This window comes from Fusarium solani (assembly GCF_023522795.1).
Source record: "Fusarium solani strain SB1 chromosome Unknown bctg00000009, whole genome shotgun sequence".
NCBI classification, from domain to species: Eukaryota; Fungi; Ascomycota; class Sordariomycetes; order Hypocreales; family Nectriaceae; genus Fusarium; species Fusarium solani.
Window position 1 is genome coordinate 2,601,417 of NW_027072144.1, and position 22,229 is coordinate 2,623,645.

Here is a 22,229-nt window from a genome sequence, read left to right on the forward strand (position 1 = left end):
GAGGTGGCTGCCTGTGTAACATCATCATGCATGCCACTTCTCCAACAATACCATATTTGGCGATTGTGTTCTCTACGAGCTTAAACTACTTTCAAATCTCAGCTGGATCTTCGCACTTGGCCCTCTGGTAGTCATATTTACGGAAAAAGCGCGTCTTTAGCTCATTGTGTCGCTTAATAAAGTTGGAAGCCCAGCGCTTGCCGACGAGTGGTGCGTTCCGGTCAGCGAGCAGTCGGTTGGCTATTTCTTCCATACTACGGAGTCGCGGAGGAAATCCTCTTGAATCTAGGTCGAGAATGAATCGAACTATGATCTGCTCTTCTAGATCGGATAGTTTGCGCGAGTTTGGGATAGTATCGCGTCGAGACTGTATGCCCCTATGCCGGCGCCATAGTGTACCATAACCAACTTTATAGGTTTTTGCAGCGCGTTTAAGACCTAAGTTGGGGTTATTTTGATAGGCATTGAGTGCAAGAAGTACTCTAGCCTCGTAATTTGTCTGTGACATGCTTGGTGGTCAAGAATCAATTGATCAAGTAGAAAGGATGCAGCATGAGGGATTTTTGATCCACTCGCTTGTTTGATCCACTCGCTTACCATGCAGTACCCACCTGCCGGTAATACCCACCTACCGGTAAGCAAAAAATATTTCCCCATACAAAATGCCCAATTTCACTTGCACAGTACTTTGTCCAAAGGAAAGATTTTTTCATGAGAAAATGTCTGCTATATTAAGAATTATATGGAATTTAATATCCCAGCATTGTTTCTTTAGTGACGCATGCGGCATGGTCTCACGGCACTAATGTAAAATGTCTCAAAATGCCTTCCTTATCACCCAGCCTCCTCGAAGCTTCGTCCAGAATTTTCTCTTTCCCATCTTTCCTTAATCGCCTCAAACATGCCTCAATTATCTTATACGGAGGAGGATGTTATCCAGGCCATACTGGATGTCACAGATAATGGCCTCTCCCAGAACCAGGCTGCCCAGAAGAATGGCGTGCCTCAAACCACTCTCTCTGACCGATTAAGAGGCCTACCGTCAAGATCCGAGGTCACCTAGCCTGCTCAGCTTTTATCCAAGTCGGAGGAGTCCAGATTGGTTACCTGGATACTTCGACAAGAGGCCTTGGGCTATGCTCCTTCTCACAGCCAAGTTCGCGCTACCGTCGCTGCCCTCTTGAGACAGCAAGGACGGGAAAGGCCTATCGGTGTACACTGGCTAGCCAGGTTCATTAAACGCCATGACGATATCAAGACGAAGGTGGGAAAACGCCAGGAAGCTGCAAGGTTCAATTCCTTTACCCCAATGGCCGTCAATTGGTACTTTGATATCCGGGAGAGCGAATATGGCTGGATCAAACCGGAGAACACGGTTAATGTTGACGAGGGCGGTATCATGGCTGGATTTGGTGAGTATTGATCCTTTTGGCTACGAAACTCTCTAATCTACTGAAAAAATAGGCTTGGATTCCTTGGTCATTGGCAGTAGCGATCCTAGGAGGAAGGCCTTCCTCAAGGGCTCGCAGTCCCGCACTTGGACTACCTTTATCGAAGCCGTCACCGCAGATGGCCGTCTTCTGAAGCCGGGGATTATCTTCAAAGGTAAAGAGCTTCAGCAACAGTGGTTTATCGATGAGCTCCGGGGGGTCGCCGACTGGTATTATATCACGTCCGACAATGGCTGGACGGACAACCATATCGCAGTCGAGTGGCTCAAGGAGGTCTATCTGCCACAAACGCAACCGGCGGATGAGTCTGATGCAAGGCTCATCATATTAGATGGCCATGGGAGCCATGTATCTGTGAGTATCTACCTGTTCTAGATCGGAAATACCACTGACGGCGCTGACTAAAAATCCAGGATGAGTGGATGGCTACGTGCTTTTTAAACAACGTATACTGCTGTTACCTGCCTGCACATTGCTCTCATGGGTTGCAGCCGCTGGATAATGGCGTATTCAATGTATCCAAGGCTGCCTATCGAAAAGAACTGCAGAAACTGACCAGCCTGACCGATTCTGCGCCGGTGGACAAGGTCAACTTCATCAAGGCCTATGCCAAAGCCAGGGAAGTGGGTATGACGAAGAAAAATATACTCTCAGGCTGGAGGGTGACTGGAAACTGGCCGATTTCACGGCGGAAAGCGCTCATACATCCTGAGATTCAGCCAGATAAGAAGGAAACGACGCCCGGGTCGGACGGCCACCGAGACGGGCAAGTCGACTCTGATAATACGCCAAAGACCAGCCGCCACATCCGAGATCTGGGGAAGAACAAGAGTCCGTCAACAAGAAGGCGCTATACCGTGATATCGAGAGGGTTTGAAGCTCAAGAGTCAAAGATCGCCTCTCTGAGCACCAGAATAGCCAGTCTGGAGGAGGAAGTTGGGCGGTTGAGCAGAGGCAAGAAGAGGAAGGCGATACCGAATCCTAACAAAAGGTTCATGACATTGGCGGAGGCTCTAGTGGCTGGTGACACTATTTCCGAGCCAAATGAAGCAATTGAAGGGGCGGATGCTGTTGAGGATGTGATCGAGGTGGGAGGGATGGAAGATGATGAGAGGTCAAATTCGGAGGAGGAAGAGTTAGCTGTGGTACGCACACGCGCAGGGCGTGAAGTCAAAATACCGCGAAAATATTAAAATCCACTTGATTCTAAAACGAAATTCGAAAATCATTTCACGGTTTTTATTTTTGGTGAATTTTCCACATTTGGTTGAAAAATTGCATTTTGTATGGGGAAATATTTTTTTTGCTTACCGGTAGGTGGGTATTACCGGCAGGTGGGTACTGCATGGTATCATGTACGTTAGCTCTTTTATTTATTTATTTTTTATAAAAATAAAAACTAGATATCTAGGACCTGGGAATGTGTCGTTACTTTTTGAGACCCACTGTAGTCTGACCAAATCAGACGGACTAAATAGACAGTCTGAGGTGTTCAGACGGACTGACCAGACTATTAGGAGCGCTGAGCGAAGGCACTCGTTGTCAACCATGTCTCCACAGACGTGATATCCGGATGAACCTTCTTAACTTCCTCTATGTCAACGTTGTAGCCTTCGTCTCGCAGCCAATTTATCATGCTTCCCAGTTCCGCAACGCCAGCCATTAGAGCCTTTCCGAGGAAACCAAATGTCGTGCCAGCTTGGCTCCCGGTAACCCTCTCGAACGTTTGACTCAGTTGGGAAAAGGTCAGCTCGTCGCCTGCGATGCCGACAGCCTTGTTGGCCCAGGCAGCAGGGTCGTGGAAAGCCTTCGCTGCAAAGACACCAATATCCTTAGTGACCACCCACTGCAGTGGCTTCTCCTTCAATGTGTTGCGTACTGCCGTCATGAAGACCTTGCTCTGGAAGCCTGGAGCGATGCTGTCGATGAAGTTGACGGGCCGTAGGATCGTCCAGCCCATGGAGCTCTTGCCGTTAGCGGTGGAATCGCGAAGGTGAATCTCGATGTCATGCTTGGTCTTGAAGTGTGGGACGAGGGTGGGGTTGTTCCATGACTTGTCGTTACCACCGCGGTCGACGCTGCTGTAGACGAAGTGCTGGATGCCGGCCTTGATAGCTTCGTCGACCATTTCCTTGCCTTGTTTCAACTCGCCACCTAATGGGGCCCGTGAATCAATCGACGCCTGCATGGAGTAGACTCCCCATAGCGGGACGGATCCGGCGGCTTTCCTGGCAGCTTCGAAGAGAGTAGGGATTGAGTCGAGGTTCCCCTCGACGAGTCTGATGGAAGAAGACTTTGCACAGAGGGTCTTGGCTCGGGGGGATTGAGCATCACGGGTGACGGCAAGTAGCAGGAAATCGGAAGGCTGACTTGCGACGAGGGCGTCGAGGACGCTGCCGCCCTGTTTCCCTGTGGCACCGGTGATGAGAATGGCGCGGGACATGGTCGCGAGGAATGGTGATGGGTGGTGAGTAGGTGGATTGTGGTTGAGAAGGTGGATAGTGGTGCTGGAGAGTGACGGAATGTGACCTGACGTGAGCATCGCCACAAATATATCTGGTCAGACTGCACCCCTGGAATGGCATTAATTTAAGAAATCCTAGAGTGGGGCGAGACCAGGTACCTCGATTTGGGCAATGAGATCATTCCTTATGCTTCCATGACCGTGTTGTTGCTTTATGTTTGAAGTCACCGGGGATCCGGCTTAAGCAAGCTTAGCTCATTTTGATCCATCACCGCGATGTCTGACTATCATAACAACGATGTCGTGAGGGACTCCTGTCACGATGTGTATTTGGGTAGCTGGGCGTGTACATGGCGTGTTAATGCTATAGCTATACCCTTCTAGCTGGTTTCAGTATAGTACAGGGACTCAGCGGGGATCATATGTAACTCAGAATATACACACACCCAATCAGACGCCTCACAGAATCAGAGCTCGTGACAATCCTCCTTGCACTGGTTCAGTATCAGTATCAGTATTTATTACGCCCGGGAGAACGGATCTCATAGGGCCGGTGGCTACGCTAAGCTGTCTTCGCTTCTCCGCTATTCCTCCAGACCACCCAAAAGAGCCCCACTCTTCCTTCCAGCTCGTCTCTTTTCCAGCCCCGCTTGCTTGACTCTGCTTGACAGGCCTGCTCGAAGGCCGATTTCTCCAAGTGTTCAGCATCCTATCCCCAGCAGCTGAAGCATGGTCTGTCAACTTGAGGCTGTTCAATGTTAGTAGTCAGCTTTGCACTGGTTGGTAGCACGCACGGACTGGTATCGTTTGCTGACAAATTCGGCAAGCCCTGCCTGGGGCCATGCCCAAATGCTACACGATCACGAAAGTGGCGTAAAGTATCGTCTAGCTCTCGAAGCTTGTCCCCACATATACAGCCCGTGGTGCATTTAGCAGAAGTCTATCTCCTTGACTGCGGTAAGGCTCCCACACGGTACCAGTCTCCACTGCTAGGTCACTATCTAAGTCTCTCACTAGCTTGGTGGTGGCATGTTAATCCTCTATCTCAATTTGGGTGAGGGACGAGAGATGCTAATCGTAATTGGCTGAGATCCCTGCAAGATACCCAATGGGAGCCTTACCGCAGTCAAGGAGATTTCCCTCAGCATTTAACCGAAATAGTTCAGAAGATCCTGGTCCGCCCCTGGACTTCAAGACGAGCCAGACAAGTCAGGTGCTTACGAAGTGTGACTTCGAAACCAGCCGAATGTGATGTCAAGCCTGTGGATCACTGACCGTATTGATACGGCCAGCTACGTTGGGTGGCGCCCCTGGCTCGGGCTATCGCCGGTGGGACTTGCGGGAGCCGCGGCCTCGGCGTTTACGGACATGGTTACTAGGAGAATCGGTCCTCGGAAAATTAACTGGCCGAATACGAGAATTGGCGCTAACAAAACGTGGCTGTGGGATATTCCCGTGCATCCATTTCGATTAGACCTCCTGATCCCATGAGAGCCCGAAGAGCTTGTGGGGTCAGGAAAACAGGGATGTCAGCCAATAGGGCTATCACATATGAAAGTGACTTCTATTTACATACTAATTGGCTGATGATAGAAGTACCAACAATTTGGGGCGGTACATATTGCGACATCACACTTATCACAACGGTAATTGGTCTGCCTCGGCCTCTTCTGCGCATTGCCGTTAACCTCGCCCAAAGCTGGCCGCCGCGGGCGCCGCGATGAGGGCATTCCCACTTGATCGCCTCTGCAGGCCCTGCAGGGTGAATATTCTCGGTCTTGACGTGGTTATGCTGTGATACTTGCGTGAATTCGTCGCCGGCACGAAGGTATTTCCTTGTGACTCCATCGTGATAATATTTCGCGATCAATTGACTGCAAATAGCCTCTCGCCATTGTTCCTGATTCTCGTAAGGCTTCCAATTGCAGCTTCCTCTCTTTTGGAGTATATATGTGTTAATAAGAGCCGTCTCGAGGAGGAAGGTCCAGGCAAGGGCTTGCCACCCGCCGCGGCGGATAGCATGATTATAACCTATATATGACCTCAACTGATCGCCTCGATCCACGGCGTTCATCTCGTGATTATAGGCGACGGCGATACACGGCGTTGAAACAGATCTCTGCGGCTCGTCACCAAAAAAAGCCATAGCCGGCCGGGCTCGTGGGTGCGAAGATGTGGGCCGCCGTCGTACGTGGTCTTGCCTCTCGCTGCCGCTGAAATAAGAGGTCATAAAGAGCACAAGGGCGTTATCTTTCCAAGCGATTTGGTTGACCTAGGGGAATAAGAAGACAAATTAGTAAGGGAAATACATAGAAAAGTGGCTACGGGCTCTCTTACGATATCATCTACCGTGGGTACAGCACGTAGCCGGTTGAACGGCCAGTCCAATTTCCCCGTGTTGTCAGCAGTCTTTGCAACCACGAAGGGGGGGTATATGCCGCTATTCACACGAGCCGTCCCCGTGGCCGCGATGCCTTGTTTCCGGAGAGCTTGGAGGAGTTGAGGGGTGGTAAAGAGGTTTTCAAAGAAGACGTGATAACTGGCAGTTGGAAGCTTCAATACAAGGTCTAAGACCACCGCCTGCGTCTCAGCTAGCTCTTGCTTCTGTTGCCGGCGCCTCATAGAGATCCCACGAGGCCGTGAGGCCGTTGGAATGTGAAACCGCCACCGAAGGAAGTAGCCCTGTTGCGCGGCAACCCACACCTTGAGGCCTATGGGAATAGGCTTCCTTGGAATCGTCACCTTCGCCTTTGACCGGCCAGTGAAGCGGATCATGCACTCATCCACGGCAATAGAGAGGCCCGGCGTGAAGAGCCGGGTCGAGATATCTTGGATGAGGTTAGACCAGCCGGATACCCTCCAGATCATGCGTTCAGGGCCATTTTCAATGACCTCGAAGGGAGGGAAGATACGGATATTGCGGAAGATAATCGCGAACCGGCGGAAAGTCATGAACTTCATGATCGGGCTCGTTGGATGCATTGACCCCGCTTTTGAGGTCTTCCAATGGTCTCGGATCCGTGATTTGGTGTGAATTCCTATATAAATTAAGATTGCAAGCCAGATGTATACTTCTGAGAGAGAGACTGGGGTCCAGCCGTCAAGGGAAGCCCGTGGCCTATGCAGAAGCTGGTGGGCAACCCAGTCATTCGTCCAAAGGACCCATTGATCTATAAGGGATTGTGGGCAAAAAAGCTGGAAAAGGGCGACAGGGTTATCAGGAAGGTCTTGCATGATGAAATCGCGATGTTGTGGTTTGAAAGGTTGAAAATTGAAGCCGCGGGGAGATGCCTTCCTCGTCATAATAGCCTTAGCTGCTAGGTGTATCCAATGAATCCCTCAATTAAAGATATGAAGCAATTTGTGTAGGAATCCCTCACAAATTGATTCACGATGGGTATCTTGTTCATTCGTGGTACCACGCTAAGGTTGAAGTGTGTGTGGGGGCGAGAGGGACCCACAAGCTCTTCGGGCTCTCGTGGGATACGCTAAGCCATTTACACTTCCGTCGTGTTGATCCTGACCACAAAAGAAAGCCCAACTACCCAGGGGATTAGGTAAGCTAGTTACGCAACCGGGGCGACTGATAGGTGGGCGCCCGGGCGCCCATACATCCTTGGGCGCCTGGGCGCGCCCCCTGACTAAGCCCCCAAAATGGCGCTCAGATCCTCCCATCCATCCATCCAACATTCTTCGCTCATTCTACGAAAGCCTTAGCAGAAAATACATTGTAAATGGGCTACATTTTGACTACGATACATTGTTCCGTCGAGCCAGTGTCCGTGTGCAAAGCTTGCTGCTCTTTACTGTCTCGTTCCACGCTCTTCCAAATCTCTTTTACACCTCTTCTCTTGTTTGTCAGGGGATTGTCACCCATCTCCTTCGCGACCTGGGCTTCGATACGTTCATCCTCAGCCTTACTCCAGTCTAGATATGCCATCATCTCTTCCTTTGTCCATTCTCTTGATCCGGTTGAAGTGATGTATCGCTTGGACATTTGTTTGTAGTCCAGACACCACTTATAACTTTGCTTGCCATACCTGAGTGGATGTTGGAAGAACTGAGAGTTCCCCCTAAGCTTCAGGATCAAGATTAAAGTTTGAAGTCCTACGATTAAGGTTCAAAGTCCTAGATGGGATCATTCAAAGATATAAGGCCCCAAAGGGCCTCTCATTGAGATCATGAAAACTTAACCAAGAATAATTACAATCACTACAACAAGAACTACCTTTTGTCAAGTGCACTCAGCATTCCTGCGCGACACAACAACAGTGGAAGCCCCATCGCCCTGCGATATTGCTGGTTGGTCTTGGCGCTACTTGCGGGTTGCGCTGCGTACCATGCGCTTCTGGCGGCGACATATCTTCCATATATAGCCCGAGGGGAATCGTACCGCGGCGGTGATTGCAAGGGGGGTTGCGCAACAGAGCCGCCTCTTCAACTGGAGATCCTTCGCTGGCAGATCTTGGCAGAATTCCAGTTGAGTAGCCCGGTATGACAGGATTGTGAGGAGCGATAGGCGAATCTAAGATAGGAGGAGGGGAGCGGACAAGTAGCGTGTGTGCAACAGAGGGTGAGCGCTGATTAGCTTCCGTAGGGAATTCCAGGATGGCATCAGACATTGGTGCTTGCAACGCCACCGAAGCGCTGTTCGTTGTACCAGTTGAATCCGGAACTGGAGTTAGCCTTACTACGCCTAACTGCGGAACCGAGTTTGGGGCCTGTGCTGCTTGTGTGGGCAACTCCTTGAACCTCAGCGGACAGGCCCTTGAGGCCATAGTATGGCCAACTGTATGGCATCTGCTGCATTTACTGGGAGCTCTCTTGCGAGCTTCTGCCGGCTCAAATCCAGAGGGTTCGCGTCTATTGCTCGTCGCCGGCTGACTGTCTCTCTGGTTAAGTTGGTTTGTGGCTCGTCGTGGTTCCAGCATAGGACGGGGCTGCGCCACGTCTCGCTTCAAATGCCAATGGGGATGGAAGTGCTCGAGCAAAAGGGTTTGCCTCTCTTCCTCTAGTTTCGCCAAGGTGTGAGAACACGGTAGTCCATGTGAAGATGTAAAGGTCTGGCTGCAAGGAGCGTTATGCTGCTTTTGGAGTAGCTGCCGTTGCTCTTGCACCTTGCGCAGAGCTTGGTGTGAAACCCAACCTCGCACCGCCTCAAATAGTATTCCAGAGGCTTCCAGAGGTGTGCGCACTTGTTGAGAGGCTCGCATATGCTTGAGTTCCTTCAGTTGGTTCGTAATAGCGTGCTTCATTGCCCGCCAAACGTCGAAGAGGTCGAATGAAGAAGTCTTGATATGCGACTTGATTAGTGAATGGATTCCTTCAGCCCTGGAGCATGCACATTAGTTTTGTCATTTTTTCCCCCTGCGCCATATACCGCAAGCTACCTGCCTTGAAGTGGCTATATTGCCGAAGTGTAAGTGCTCATCCACCCATGCTTTGACAATCTTCTCTTTGTGCGGCTCGAGCCAATACATTTTGATGTATCCCACCGACTCGAGGTATTTGCTACCGTACTTGAGCTCAAACTTAGCCAGCCGCTCTTCGAATGACTTTTCGTCTGGGGAAGCCACAATCGAGTGCCAAAACGCATAGAACTCATCCCACGCTTTGCCTTCTGCCTGCTCTGTTGCTTGGCCAACCTTCGATGCAAAGAACGGTCGGCAGTGCTGAAGGACTGCCTTGTTAACATGCCAGAGGCAAAGTAGTGCTTTAGAGGAAGAGAACCAGATCGCAGCAGCATTCATCGCCGCCAGGCATCTATCCGTCAATATAACCGACGGAAGCTCACACTGATAGAGTGACCTAAGGTGTTCTAACGCCCATGAGTAATCCTCTTCTGATTCACCTGAGAGGAAGGCGAATGCGATGCAGAAGGAACGTTGACATGAATCAACTCCAATCATGTCAAGGAGTGGCATGTGGTGCTTGTTCGTCCTATAGGTGCAATCCAACAATAAGACATCTGGATTGCATTGTAGGTACGCAACAGAGTCCGGGTGGGCGAAGAAGATGGCTGTCAGTCGATTATCCGGGTCCAATCGAACTCGGCACCAGAAACCTTCTCTGTGCAGTTGATCAACTAATGCTTGGATGCTGCTCTGACCTTCACGCAGATCTCTCCTCGTCTCCGCGATCCGATTATATATGTCTCGTTGGGTGGCGAGGGTCTCTGAGTGAGTATGGAGGTATGTCCTTATATCCCGCGGAGTGGTGCCAGACATCGCAAGATTTGAGATAGTTGCAGCATCTTGCTCTTCAAATCGTCGGTGTGCTGGGTGTGCAGATGGGTCCTCGCTCGGTGGGTGATTGTGCCTAGCGCACTCTTTGTCTGGACGATGGCTTAGAACCCATACGCCTCCATCTAGCGATTGCTTGGCTAGGACTGAAAACTTGCAGCCAGTTCTTCGACTCGAGGTGTGGCGAACACGTTCGATAGATGCGCTCGGCGGTTGTTTGTTTCGATCGCATGCGTATACCACTTTGATGCGTCCGCTCGGAGTCTTCGTAGACTTGCCCGTCGTGAAAGCATACCCTCGAGGCTTTGCCCAGGAATTGATAGCTGTGAGGAGAGACTCGCGTGATTCATATATGCCTTCCGGTGGGAGGGCATCTTCGACAAATGCTGCCTGGGCCATTACTAGCCCGTTGTCTGGCGACTCAATTGCTCGTGATAGGTGTTGCAGAGCGCGTCTCGCAGCACCAATCGGAGAATGCATTTTGGGGGCTTAGTCAGGGGGCGCGCCCAGGCGCCCAAGGATGTATGGGCGCCCGGGCGCCCACCTATCAGTCGCCACGCAACCGGCCACCGGTAGGTGCACAGCCGGCTGTGCAAATAAGATCACGTGATATATCGCACAGCCGGCTGTGCGAATAAGGTCTTGTCAGGGCATATGTCAAGCCCCGGAGACCTTCACTTACTGTTGGAGGAAACTTGTCAAGATCAGGTTGTTGGAATGAGGCCAAAATTAGGCAAGGATCACGATCATCGTGAACTTGTTCACGATGAACGTGAACGACCTCAACTAGCATCAGGCAGCAGCCTGCTGCCTATGAGATCAACAGATTGAACACAAGTATAAGAGACCAACCTTCGTCGCTCCTTAGATATGAAGGGGGGAGCAATACAATTTACACTGATCTTTGATTTTCAATGTCTGCATTCGTGTCTCAGCGCTAGGTTGACAGCATACGTGGCCTTGTTGAAAAGCCTCAACATACTGCAAATTGACCCCCTATTTCAACGACCAATAGCTTCAACATCGCCAATTCAGGTTGCCGCGCCATTCTTCTGCTATAATGAACCCAATTGACGATACACGTTGCTTCCCTGATGATGTCCTTCCTCCTGAGGGCGAATTCGGCTCACGAGAGGAACTGGCTATGGCGATCAACGCCTGGGCAGCGCCACGAGGCTATGCCTTTGCAGTCAAAAGCTCTTGGAAGACCCCCAATGGAAGAACCGGAGTTATCTTCAACTGTGACCGTGGAGCAGGGCGTGCCCCTTCCTCCTCGAAGGCACGGCAACGGCGGACTGGAACACGCCGTACAGGATGCCTCTTCTCTGTCATAGCAAAGGAAAGCCTGTGTAAGACTATATGGAGTCTCAGGCACCGTCCCGGGGCTGATTTCAATCACCACAATCACGAACCAAGCCTCACACAAGTGGCACATCCAATACATCGTCAGCTATCATGCTCAGACGAATCAACAGTCCACCAACTCGCCAACGCTGGCGTTGCGCCAAAGGATATCAGGTCCTATTTACAGATGAACTCAGATACACTTGCTACACAGCAAGATATCTACAACTGTATTAAACGGGGCAAGCGGGACCTTGCTAGGGGTCAAAGCAACATACATGCTCTTGCTGATCAGCTCAAGAGCGAGGGCTTCTGGAGCCAAATTCGCATTGACAAGAGCAACAGGGTTGTGGCAGTATTCTTTGCACATCCGAAGTCATTGGGATACCTCAAATCATATCCCGAAGTGCTTATATTGGACTGTACCTACAAGACCAATATGTACAAGATGCCTCTTCTTGATATAGTTGGTGTTGATGCTTGTCAACGATCTTTCTGTATCGCATTTGCATTCCTGAGCGGCGAGGAAGAGGCTGACTTTATCTGGGCTCTTGGGCAGTTACGGTATCTATACGAGCTTCACAGTATAGCCCTTCCAACTGTGATACTCACAGATCGCTGTCTTGCCTGTATGAATGCTCTTTCCTCCTTATCCTGCTTTCCTGAGTCGCCCTCGTTGTTATGCTTGTGGCATATCAATAAAGCAGTTCTCAGCTATTGTATGCCCGCTTTCACTCGAGATAAAGGCAACCCTCAAGGGCATGAAGAGTGGAAGGCGTTCTATGGCTCATGGCATGAGATTGTGGCCTCAACGACTGAGGATATCTATAATGAGAGGCTTGAGAAGTTCAAAGAGCGCTACCTCCCTGAATATCTCAATGAGGTGGGCTACATTTTGGAGACCTGGCTAGATCTCTACAAGGAGAGGTTTGTTAAGGCGTGGGTCCAACAGCATCTTCACTTCGAGCAATTTGTTACCTCACGCGCCGAGGGCATTCATCAGCTCATCAAGAGTCATTTGAAAACCTCTCAAACTGATCTCTTTGAGGCCTGGAGGATCATCAGACTTGTTATCTCCAACCAGGTTGCCGAACTCGAGGCAAATCAAGTCAAGCAACAGACCACCACACCTGTTGAGCTATCTGGGGTGCTGTATGGTAATATCCGCGGTTGGATCTCACGTGAAGCCCTGCGGAAGGTTGAGGTTCAGCGGAAACGACTCCTAGGAGAGCTTCCTGCCTGTACCGGAGTCTTTACCAAGACTCTTAGTCTCCCTTGTGCTCATGCCCTTCAGCCGTTGCTAGAGCAGAAGCAGCCCCTCCAACTACACCATTTCCATTCACATTGGCATCTCCAACGCTCAGGAACCCCCCAGCTTATTATTGAGCCTCACAAGCAATTTGATCGGCTGGCAGCTAATTCAACACTGCCGCCAACAAGCACACAACGTGAGCCCTCTCTATTTGAGCTTGTTGAGAAAGCAGCACAACCAAAAGCACCGCCAAAGTGTTCGAGATGTCACGAGCATGGCCACAACATGAGGTCTAAAGCATGCCCCTTACGCTATGAGCATCTATTGCCGGCTCCTACCCAAACCTCTACGACAACACATACAACAACGCATATATCTACTCGCTCTGTAACCCGCTCGTTATCCCCGTCATCCCCATCAGGGGCCTCTATTGTATCTGAGACCATTACAACAACACATACAACAACATACACAACAACTCAGGTACTATCTCCCCCTACAGCCACACCATCAACAACTATCCCTGCAGCAACTGCCACAGCGGCGCCTACATTACGAGCTGATGACCCCCGTGCTATCTTCCAACGATACAAAGAAGCACGAGAGGCCTGGTATGCTACGCTGCCTCAGGGAGCCTACAAGACCAATCAACAATACAGGAAAGCTATGAGGCTGCCTATCCGCTATAGCAAAGCGGAATATGACTGGTGCCTTGACTACAAGCAGATGGGGAGACATTGCAAGGCCGGAAGCAGCATCAGGGACTGGACCAAGGAGGAGATGATGAGTTATCTTGACTGGGATAAAGCTGAGAACGAGCGGGTTGAACAGAATGTAGGGATAGAGATGGCGGAGCAGCCTTTCTCAGGGCGGCGAGGTATGCGAGATATATGGGATGCCGCTGAGAGAGATCTTGAAGTACAGGAGAGATGGTACGGGAATGGGAACCCCCCCAATTAATATTTGTAGGAGTGATGAGACATGTAATTATTATCTATCATTACAAAGAGAAAGAAAAGGCAAAACTCCGAGCATAGGTATGGTGACTTAATTGCTTAACTAAACAAAGCTGTGGCCGAGTTTACATGGAGGGTTAAGTAGGCTCGGTAATCGCCCATAAGATAACTAGGGATATAACAACAACACCACAATATTATATCTACTAAACGATTTACTGCGTTCCCTGCCATATCCACATAACATACCCATTCTGGTCAACATTCCAAATGTGAATCCCTGATCTCTCTACTGCCCGGAGGGTTGCTAGGTTAGTAGTCATCCCCACAGCGGCTGTTGGCCATATCGTGCCTAGAGAGCTTCTTCTACGAGAAATGGCCCTGCTTTATATATTGCACGAGTTGAAGTGATTCACTTATATTCGCTTGCAACGTATTCTCCGGGGCGTTATTCACGGCCTTGGATAGAGTCATACGCTGCCAATAGATGATATATTATCCTTTGAAGAGCCACATATCTACTGAATCAATCTCTCACTTCAATTGCGTGCGTAGATGCTATTTCTTTGGATCAATGAGGGTTATCTCTTACTCACACGTATGCCCCTGACAAGACCTTATTCGCACAGCCGGCTGTGCGATATATCACGTGATCTTATTTGCACAGCCGGCTGTGCACCTACCGGTGGCCGTATGGTGTGGTTTGACCCCCCATACCAGACCATACCAGACCATACCAGACCATTCCGATCACTGTAACGTTACCGACCCGAAGATAAACTCACTCGGCCACTTCAGAGCATCTTCCCACTCATCTCCGAGAACCCCCCTAATATGCCCCAGCAACCCGCTTGGCCAGTCTCTCAGGCACCAGTGCTCCTTATAAAAGCTCATCAAGACAGTAAAGTGAGCCAGAATGACGAGCGCCACTGCATGCCGCGCCGAGCATAAGTCTAGAAAGGCCTGGTACACCTCAAGTCCCCAGCCCCAAATCACCTTAGCCGCTTCGGGATCTCCGGGGTTATCCGACAGCGTTGCAATGCGACGGAACAGTAGTTCGACGGCATGGAGGCATGGCCCCTTCTGCCTCCCCTCACACCAACGCTTTATGCATCCCCGGAGAGGCGCAAGCTGCGGAAATCTTGTTTCGAGATCCTGCAGAACTTCTTGGTGATTGGCGCTGAATTTAGTCAGAAGCCACGATTCTGAGATGACCAGAGGGGGGAAGTTCTGCCGCACGAACACCGCGGTGGACCTGCTAAAATGGAGTGCCTGCAAAAGCTCCTCGACAGGGTCGAACTGTGCTTGCAGAGAGCGGACGCGAGCGGGGCGTAAGAGCGGTTCCGCTACCGCATACATTGAGGTAAAAGCGGAAAATCCCAGGATGGCTCGATGCTGCGTCTGGTCAAGAGACTGGAAGTGCGGCCTGGCTCGGGCGATGGCGGCCTGCTGGTGCGCAACGGCTCTAGCGTACCACTTAGACCGGGATTGGTCTTCACTGTAGAGCTGGAGGGCCGTAAGGCCGAGGATGCTATTCAGTAAGTAATGGTGAGAGAAGCCTAAGCGGACAAGGTCGTATTGCAGGTGCCTCGTGGTATCCGACATGTCGCCTGTGACGGGATGCCGGTGCCAGTGCTCCAGCAGCTCAAGATCAGCTAGACTATCCTCGTTGAGTGGCGTGATCGTCAGGCTAGGGGACGAAAAGCTGCACGAGATATTTGCCCGCTCGCAATGAAGGCATTGCGGATGGACCTCGTTGCACTAGAGCGTTCAGTTGTGGGCTTCGACATGAGTAGCAGTGAGCAGTCACAGGGAGGGGCTTCGCCGTACCTTAGCGTGCCGCTCCTTGCATTGTACACAGCCTTCCCGAGACTTTCTGTGCGCTTTGCGCCTTCGGATCATATTTGTCATGAGCGGTCGTGTGACAGAGAATACGCTGAGGTCGCATTTGTCCGGTGTCAAATCCAGGTTGGAAGTGCCGTATAGATACGGTGATGGAGTGCGGGGGTCTGGTTGATAACAGTATCAGTATCAGTATTTATTACGCCCGGGAGAACGGATCTCATAGGGCCGGTGGCTACGCTAAGCTGTTCTTCGCTTCCCCGCTATTCGTCCGGACCACCCAAGAGAGCCCCACTCTTCTTGCCAGCTCGTCTCTTTTCCCCCGCTTGCTTGACTCTGCTTGACAGGCCTGCTCGAAGGCCGATTTCTCCAAGTGTTCAGCATCCTATCCCCAGCAGCTGAAGCATGGTCTGTCAACCTGAGGCTGTTCAATGTTAGTAGTCAGCTGTGGTGTTAGTGTTTAGCATGTTCTGTTTCCCTTTTCACCTCAGTCCTCCCGTCGCCATTGCAAACTTGACTGCCGCTCGCACCGCCTCTAGGTTAGGTGCCCATTTGGGCCCGTCCGACGCCGACTTTCCACCCAGAAAGAAGGAAAGGTTTCCCAACATGCTTTGTCCCGCTTATCGCATAACTTCACGTTCAGTATCCCATCTCGAGCATCGGAAAAGGAAGTGCTCCATCGTCTCTGGTGCGCGTCCGCACTCACACACGTCCGACTCTGCGGCTCCTATCTTGCTCAGGTAACTGTTGATCCTTGCCATTCCTGTACGAAGTTGCGAGAGCACGTCGGCTTCTCGTCTTTTTAGGTTGTCGTAAAGCGCTTTCGTATGCTTGCCCGGTAGGGCTCGGTCGACCCGCTTGGAGTAGCCGCCCACTCTGTCGGGTAGTCTTCGTTGCTGGTGCAGCTGCGCTGCCACCAGCCTGGCCCGAGTGGAGCGAGCCTGGTATGGCAGCGATTGCGGCGTGCATTCTGCTCTGGTTGCTTTCTGCGCTTGTCTCTTCGCCTTGCGGCCGATGGCGAGATCATCGTCCCGGGATGGTAAAATACAAGCCCAGGCCCTGGCGTCGGACGCACGGGCCTGAGCTTGCTGAGGTAAAACGTCATCTCTCGGTGGAAGAACGTACAGTGGGGGGGCAAAAAGTATTCGCACCCCTGATGGTACCGAGCGCTAGCCAGGGGTAGCTTCAAAGGTCGCCGGTGCTTAATAGTAGGTGCAATCCTCCCCTACTCTGAGGAATCAGATACTAGATGTCAGTTAAGCTCCTAGCTAAAAGAGGTTAAAAGGTACAAAATTATCTCACACACCTGCGAATACTTCTTGCCCCCCACTGTAGCAGAACTCATAGTGCTGAGATTAGATAAACATGACGTACCACATAGACTACGTTCTTCCAGAACTTGCCTAACTCGGCGTTTGTGCGAACCTAATTTGCGGGGTAAGTTATGATAGACTTTACCCTACAGTATGGTACCTGGTCGATCAGCGTGGAGAGGCTCGTGTCATTAAACCTTGACGAATTGTGTCAAACTTATGACTCAATCTTATAAGGGATTTCCCGGTGATCTGCCGGATCCGGTGATTCGCCGGATTTGTTCCCACCTGCACATCCAACTTCAACTCACCACAACTCGCCAACCATGGAAGCAATTGATAAGGCTCTTAGTGCTCTGAAACCGTTAGAGTCTATCACTTATGCAGAGACTGCTAGAATATTCAAATGCAACGAAACCACCTTGCGGCGGCGCCATCAAGGCAAACAACGGCCGAGACGCACCGCTTTATTTGGGCACCTAGGTGCCATGTATTGGCCGCCATCTGGAAGCCCTTTGATTGGTAAGCGTTCAGAGCAGACTCGTCTTGCCCCCGCTTTAGCAAGCGGCCAATGAAGTGTGGCCGCTTAATTTGCTAGCTTGAAACCAATCAAATATCAACCGGGCCCCCGCACTCCATCACCGTATCTATACGGCGCCTCGTGCGACCCTCAACGTATCTCTCCATGACACGACACGACGGCTCATGACAAATATGATCAGAAGGCGTAAAGTGCCCAGAAAGTCTCGGGAAGGGTGTGTTCAATGCAAGGAGCGGCACGCTAAGGTACGGTGCGCCCCCTCCCTGTGCTCTGCTTCTCGTCATGCCGAGGCGAAGCCCACAGCTGAACCCTGTAGTGCAACGAGGTCCATCCGCAACGCCTTCAATGCGAGCGGGCCAACATCTCGTGCAGCTTCTCGTCCCCTACCCTGACCATGACGCCACTCAACGAAGACAGCCTAGCTGATCTCGAGCTGTTGGAGCACTGGCACCGGTATCCCGTCACAGGCGACATGTCGGAGACCACGAAGCACCTGCAATACGACCTTGTCCGCTTAGGCTTCTCGCACCATTACTTGCTGAATAGCATCCTGGGCCTTACGGCCCTCCAGCTCTAGGTATAGTGAAGATCAGTCCCAGCCTAAGTGGTACGCTAGAGCCGTTGCACACCATCAGGCCGCAATCACCCGAGCCAGGCGGCATTTCGAGGCCCTTGATCAGACGCAGCATCGAGCCCTGCTGGGGTTCTCTGCTTTCACCTCAATGTATGCGGTAGCGGAACCTATCTTTCGCCCCCCTGGCGTCCGCTCTCTGGCACAGTTCGACCCTATCGAGGAGCTATTAAAGGCATTCCACTTTAGCAGGTCTACCTTGGTATTTGTGCAGCAGAACCTCCCCCCTCTAGTCGTCTCAGAATCGTAGCTTCTGACTAAATTCAGTACCAATCACCAAGACACTCGGCAGGATCTCGAAATAAGGTATCCACAGCTTGCGTCTCTTCGGGGATGTATAGAGCGTCGGTGTGCGGGGAGACAGAAGGCAGCATGCCTCCATGCCGTCAACGTATTATTCCGCCGCATTGCAACGCTCTCAGATAATCTCGGAGACGCCGAAGCGGCTAAGGTGATTTGGGGCTGGGGACTTGAGGTGTACTAGGCCTTTCTAGACTTATGCTCGGCGCGGTATGCAGTGGCGCTCGTCATTCTGGCTCACTTTACTGTCTTGATGAGCTTTTATAAGGAGCACTGGTGCCTGAGAGACTGGCCAAGCGGGTTGCTGGGGCATATTAGGGGGGTTCTCGGAGATGAGTGGGAAGATGCTCTGAAGTGGCCGAGTGAGTTTATCTTCGGGTCGGTAACGTTAGCACCTGGGGCGGCGACTCGCAGCGGCGTAGCGTATCAGGAGGTCTAATCGAAATGGATGCACGGGAATATCCAACAGCCGCGTTTTGTTAGCGCCAATTCTCGTATTCGGCCAGTTAATTTTCCGAGGACCGATTCTCCTAGTAACCATGTCCGTAAACGCCGAGGCCGCGGCTCCCGCAAGTCCCACCGGCGATAGCCCGAGCCAGGGGCGCCGCCCAACGTAGCTGGCCGTATCAATACGGTCAGTGATCCACAGGCTTGATATCACGTTCGGCTGGTTTCGAAGTCACGCTTCACACCCGAACGCGCTGGAGCCCTGCCACCGCTCCAGTCCATGCCCAGACTTCCTGTCACAGGTACTGATGGGCCATGAAGATCAAATGAGCGCTTGATTTTCTATCTAAAGGAGTGACGAGAGTCAGTCTCTTATGTCTGTGTTCAGTCTGCCGATCTCATAGGCAGCAGGCTGTGCCTGATGCTAGTTATGGCGTAGCGTTCACGCTGACCGTGAAGCTATTCACGATCGTTGTGATCCTTGCCCTTGACACGTCCCTAACCCCCCTATCCTTCATCTTCCCCCTCTCAACCGATCACCTCCTCCATCTTGTCCTACCTGTCCCATCAACGGTCCTTACCGTGACGACACAACCGTCTACCCCTGAACCCCAATATTCCCCTCTCCCGCGTCCCGACCCGCCTCCAGCAAACCCGCTTCCACTCCTTCTGGGTCAATATCTTTCCCTTCCCTGCGTCCGTAACAATCTTATAAGGCACGAAGTAAGTTTAGACCACTGGGAGCTGCTACAAGACCTCATCGGTGAGCTTATGAGTGCCACGCCGGCTCAAAAGCGACGAGATGCGCCCCTCGCCATCACCGTCTCCGACCCCAAAACCATGTGGACCCTGCCCCTCACAGCAGGACGTGACGAGGATGCGGTCACTGCGACATGCGAAGCTGGGAGGCCACCCCCGGCTTTCTTGCGAAGTGGTCGTGGGCTGCGGAGGGGTGGGACCATTCCGTTGAATCTAGTAACCGCCGGAGGCTGATGAGAGGAGAGGAACCTATACGCCTCTCTGCATCGAAAAGGTAGCCGCTATGCCGAATAAGTCTCGAAGCAAATGAAGGATGGCAGGCTAACGGGCAATAGGCACTTATCCTTGGAGTACTGTCGACTATAGATTACACCTTAATTTCAGGTTATAGACGGCGCGGTTACGACCACCACACATAACGCCGAGAGATCAGTTCTATTGACCCGGACGTGAACTGATCACGCTACATATAAATTATTAGAGTATCACGAATTGAATGGCTTCGGGATTCATAGGGTTATATTCATCATAGGAAATTACGGGTTTGACTGGATACTGAGGGCCAGGCCCCTCTTGGTTCCCTACTCCTCGTCCGGCAATCCTACAAGCTTGAGCGAGTCGCTCCACAGCCTCTTTGCCTTCTCCACATCGTAGGCGTGTGGGGCATACCCGGACGCAGATAACTTGTCATCCCCTTCCGCATATGGCTTTGCAATAGCACAGTCGGCGAGGTACTTGCCGCCCTCATGTTCCCATGCCTTGCCGATGGCCGCCCACACCGATGTTGCGGCACCCTGCTCAACGCTCTTCATGGTGGGGTATAAGAACTCCATCCCCTTGAAGGCATCCGGGGGCATGTGCTGGGTGAGCGCGGTCTGGATAAGGCCGGGATGGACGCTCGTGGAGTGTAGGTGGCGCGAGCCATAACGGCGCTCGATCTCGTTGGCCATGTAAATGTTGGCCGTCTTAGACTGACCGTAGGCCACAGTGGGGTCATAGCCGCCTTTCTGGAAGTTGTAGTTGTCGGGGTCATTGATCCCGTGGACGTTGTGGGCCGAGGAAGCGAGACTGACGACGCGGGACGGGAGCTCGGGGGAGGCGGCAGCGAGGAGAGCGGGTTCCAAGAGCTTGTAGAAGAGGAAATGCGAGAGGTGGTTCGTGCCGAACTGGAGCTCGTAGCCATCGGCGGTTAGGCGGAGGTCGGGGATGGCCATGATGCCGGCATTGTTCACGAGGAGGTGAATCTTGGAGGTCTTGGCGAGAATGGTGGCGGCGGCGGCGCGGACGGAAGAGAGGTTCGCCTGGTCCATCTCGATAATCTCCATGCAGGAAGGTTCAAAGATACCAGCGAGGGCGGATTGGGCCTTGGCGACGTCTCGGGCCGTGAGAAAGAGGGTGGCACCAGTGGTGGCCAGGGCGCGAGTGGTTTCAATGCCGATGCCCGAAGACGTACCGGTGATAACGATGACCTCGCCCTTGAGCTTGCCTTCAACCCCCTCGTCCTTGATGATTTGTAGGGCCGTCGGGCGGGCGTCGCCAGGGCCGTTTGTCTTAACGTGGGCCTCAGCGTAGCGCGACATGATTGCGTTGGGGATGGATTCTGAGAGATGGTGATGAGGAATATGTTGGAGATCACAAGTGTGAGGCGACCAAGTCGGTGGCAAGGTGTGGAAGAAGGAGGAACATTCTACAAGAAATCGTGCCTGTACATAAATAGTGGTTCCCCTACTTCACTTTGAGAGAAGAATCAAGCAATTAGCATCTTCTCATTTCAACAGAATAAGACTTGCTTAGGTATCACGAGGAGGACTGATGTGATGTTGAGGAATTGGATTCTGAAGTCGGGTGGAAGCAGGAGGGGGAAGTGGCTCACTTATACAGTCAACTCACTTAAGACGTCTACACGGCGCCGTGGGCTCGTTGCAGGAGAGCATTACTTGGGAAGACCATGACTTACAAATCACCATACACTTCAGAGACTGTCGCATAACATTCGTGTGACCGGATGTAACTATCCGGTTTCACATCTGGCCTGTCGCATAATCCTAACGACATGAGCTTAAATAGCTGTGCCCGAACACATGGCTGTTCGATTTCTTTTGTTCTTTAGATAATTCTCATCAATTGACTGGTGCCATCAATGATCCCTGTGGAGCCAATTGTCTGACATGATGTGACATGTCTGTGATTTCTCAGCAAAGCACCTGATGTTATCGGAGCCCCGGGGTGGTTCTATAATTGGAACAAGATAGCATGCCACCGGGGGGTTTGCTCCCCACCTGTGCCACCGAGTTTGGGTGGGGCCTCGGTGGGAAGCTTCATGCTTTGCCTCGCCTGCGGGTGTCAACCCTCCTCCCCACCTGTGCCGCGGGCAGGGATCTCGGTGGGGACCCTTGCTCATTACCCCCTAGCGGCGTTCTCTATGCTCGGCACCCCGGTGAGACGGACTTTACGGACTTTCCAAGTTACTTGGGGCGCGATCCCCATACTCTCATGGTGGCAATTGTGAAAGCACCAGAGCGCCATGGAACTCTCGTTGATGCTGTTGTAGAGAAGGGCATTCTCATCTGTCAGACATGTGCCCATATCCACCCACTATTCCTGCTTGGGGTTGGGCAACACAAACCTCAAGTCGTCGTCCAGCTATTCCTATCCATGGCTGGCATAGTCCCAGGTTGTTCACCCAG

At 51.9% G+C, this 22,229-nt stretch overlaps 7 protein-coding genes across 7 annotated transcripts; 2 read left to right on the plus strand and 5 right to left on the minus strand.

Moving 5' to 3' along the window:
* Positions 1-901: 901 nt before the first annotated feature.
* MRS44_013858 (uncharacterized protein) lies at positions 902-2,644 on the plus strand (the record flags this gene model as incomplete). The annotated part of the gene is made up of 4 exons (XM_065617299.1): positions 902-1,000; positions 1,073-1,412; positions 1,465-1,805; positions 1,943-2,644. 4 exons carry the CDS (start codon positions 902-904, stop codon positions 2,642-2,644), a joined length of 1,482 nt encoding a protein of 493 aa, XP_065473371.1.
* A 320-nt stretch (positions 2,645-2,964) lies between these two features.
* Positions 2,965-3,993, minus strand: MRS44_013859 (uncharacterized protein; the record flags this gene model as incomplete). Its single annotated transcript, XM_065617300.1, has 1 exon — positions 2,965-3,993. One exon carries the CDS (start codon positions 3,991-3,993, stop codon positions 2,965-2,967), a length of 1,029 nt encoding a protein of 342 aa, XP_065473372.1.
* Positions 3,994-4,374: 381 nt separating this feature from the next.
* Positions 4,375-6,876, minus strand: MRS44_013860 (uncharacterized protein; the record flags this gene model as incomplete). The annotated part of the gene is made up of 3 exons (XM_065617301.1): positions 4,375-4,663; positions 5,604-6,187; positions 6,253-6,876. The coding sequence occupies 3 exons, from the start codon at positions 6,874-6,876 to the stop codon at positions 4,375-4,377; spliced, it is 1,497 nt and encodes a 498-aa protein (XP_065473373.1).
* Positions 6,877-7,654: 778 nt separating this feature from the next.
* On the minus strand, positions 7,655-10,637 carry MRS44_013861 (uncharacterized protein; the record flags this gene model as incomplete). The annotated part of the gene is made up of 5 exons (XM_065617302.1): positions 7,655-8,022; positions 8,309-9,246; positions 9,296-9,319; positions 9,394-9,855; positions 9,904-10,637. The coding sequence occupies 5 exons, from the start codon at positions 10,635-10,637 to the stop codon at positions 7,655-7,657; spliced, it is 2,526 nt and encodes an 841-aa protein (XP_065473374.1).
* A 580-nt stretch (positions 10,638-11,217) lies between these two features.
* On the plus strand, positions 11,218-13,713 carry MRS44_013862 (uncharacterized protein; the record flags this gene model as incomplete). Its single annotated transcript, XM_065617303.1, has 1 exon — positions 11,218-13,713. The coding sequence occupies one exon, from the start codon at positions 11,218-11,220 to the stop codon at positions 13,711-13,713; it is 2,496 nt and encodes an 831-aa protein (XP_065473375.1).
* A 746-nt stretch (positions 13,714-14,459) lies between these two features.
* Positions 14,460-16,520, minus strand: MRS44_013863 (uncharacterized protein; the record flags this gene model as incomplete). Its single annotated transcript, XM_065617304.1, has 4 exons — positions 14,460-15,470; positions 15,540-15,718; positions 15,887-15,975; positions 16,258-16,520. 4 exons carry the CDS (start codon positions 16,518-16,520, stop codon positions 14,460-14,462), a joined length of 1,542 nt encoding a protein of 513 aa, XP_065473376.1.
* Positions 16,521-20,123: 3,603 nt separating this feature from the next.
* On the minus strand, positions 20,124-21,122 carry MRS44_013864 (uncharacterized protein; the record flags this gene model as incomplete). The annotated part of the gene is made up of 1 exon (XM_065617305.1): positions 20,124-21,122. One exon carries the CDS (start codon positions 21,120-21,122, stop codon positions 20,124-20,126), a length of 999 nt encoding a protein of 332 aa, XP_065473377.1.
* Positions 21,123-22,229: the final 1,107 nt, after the last annotated feature.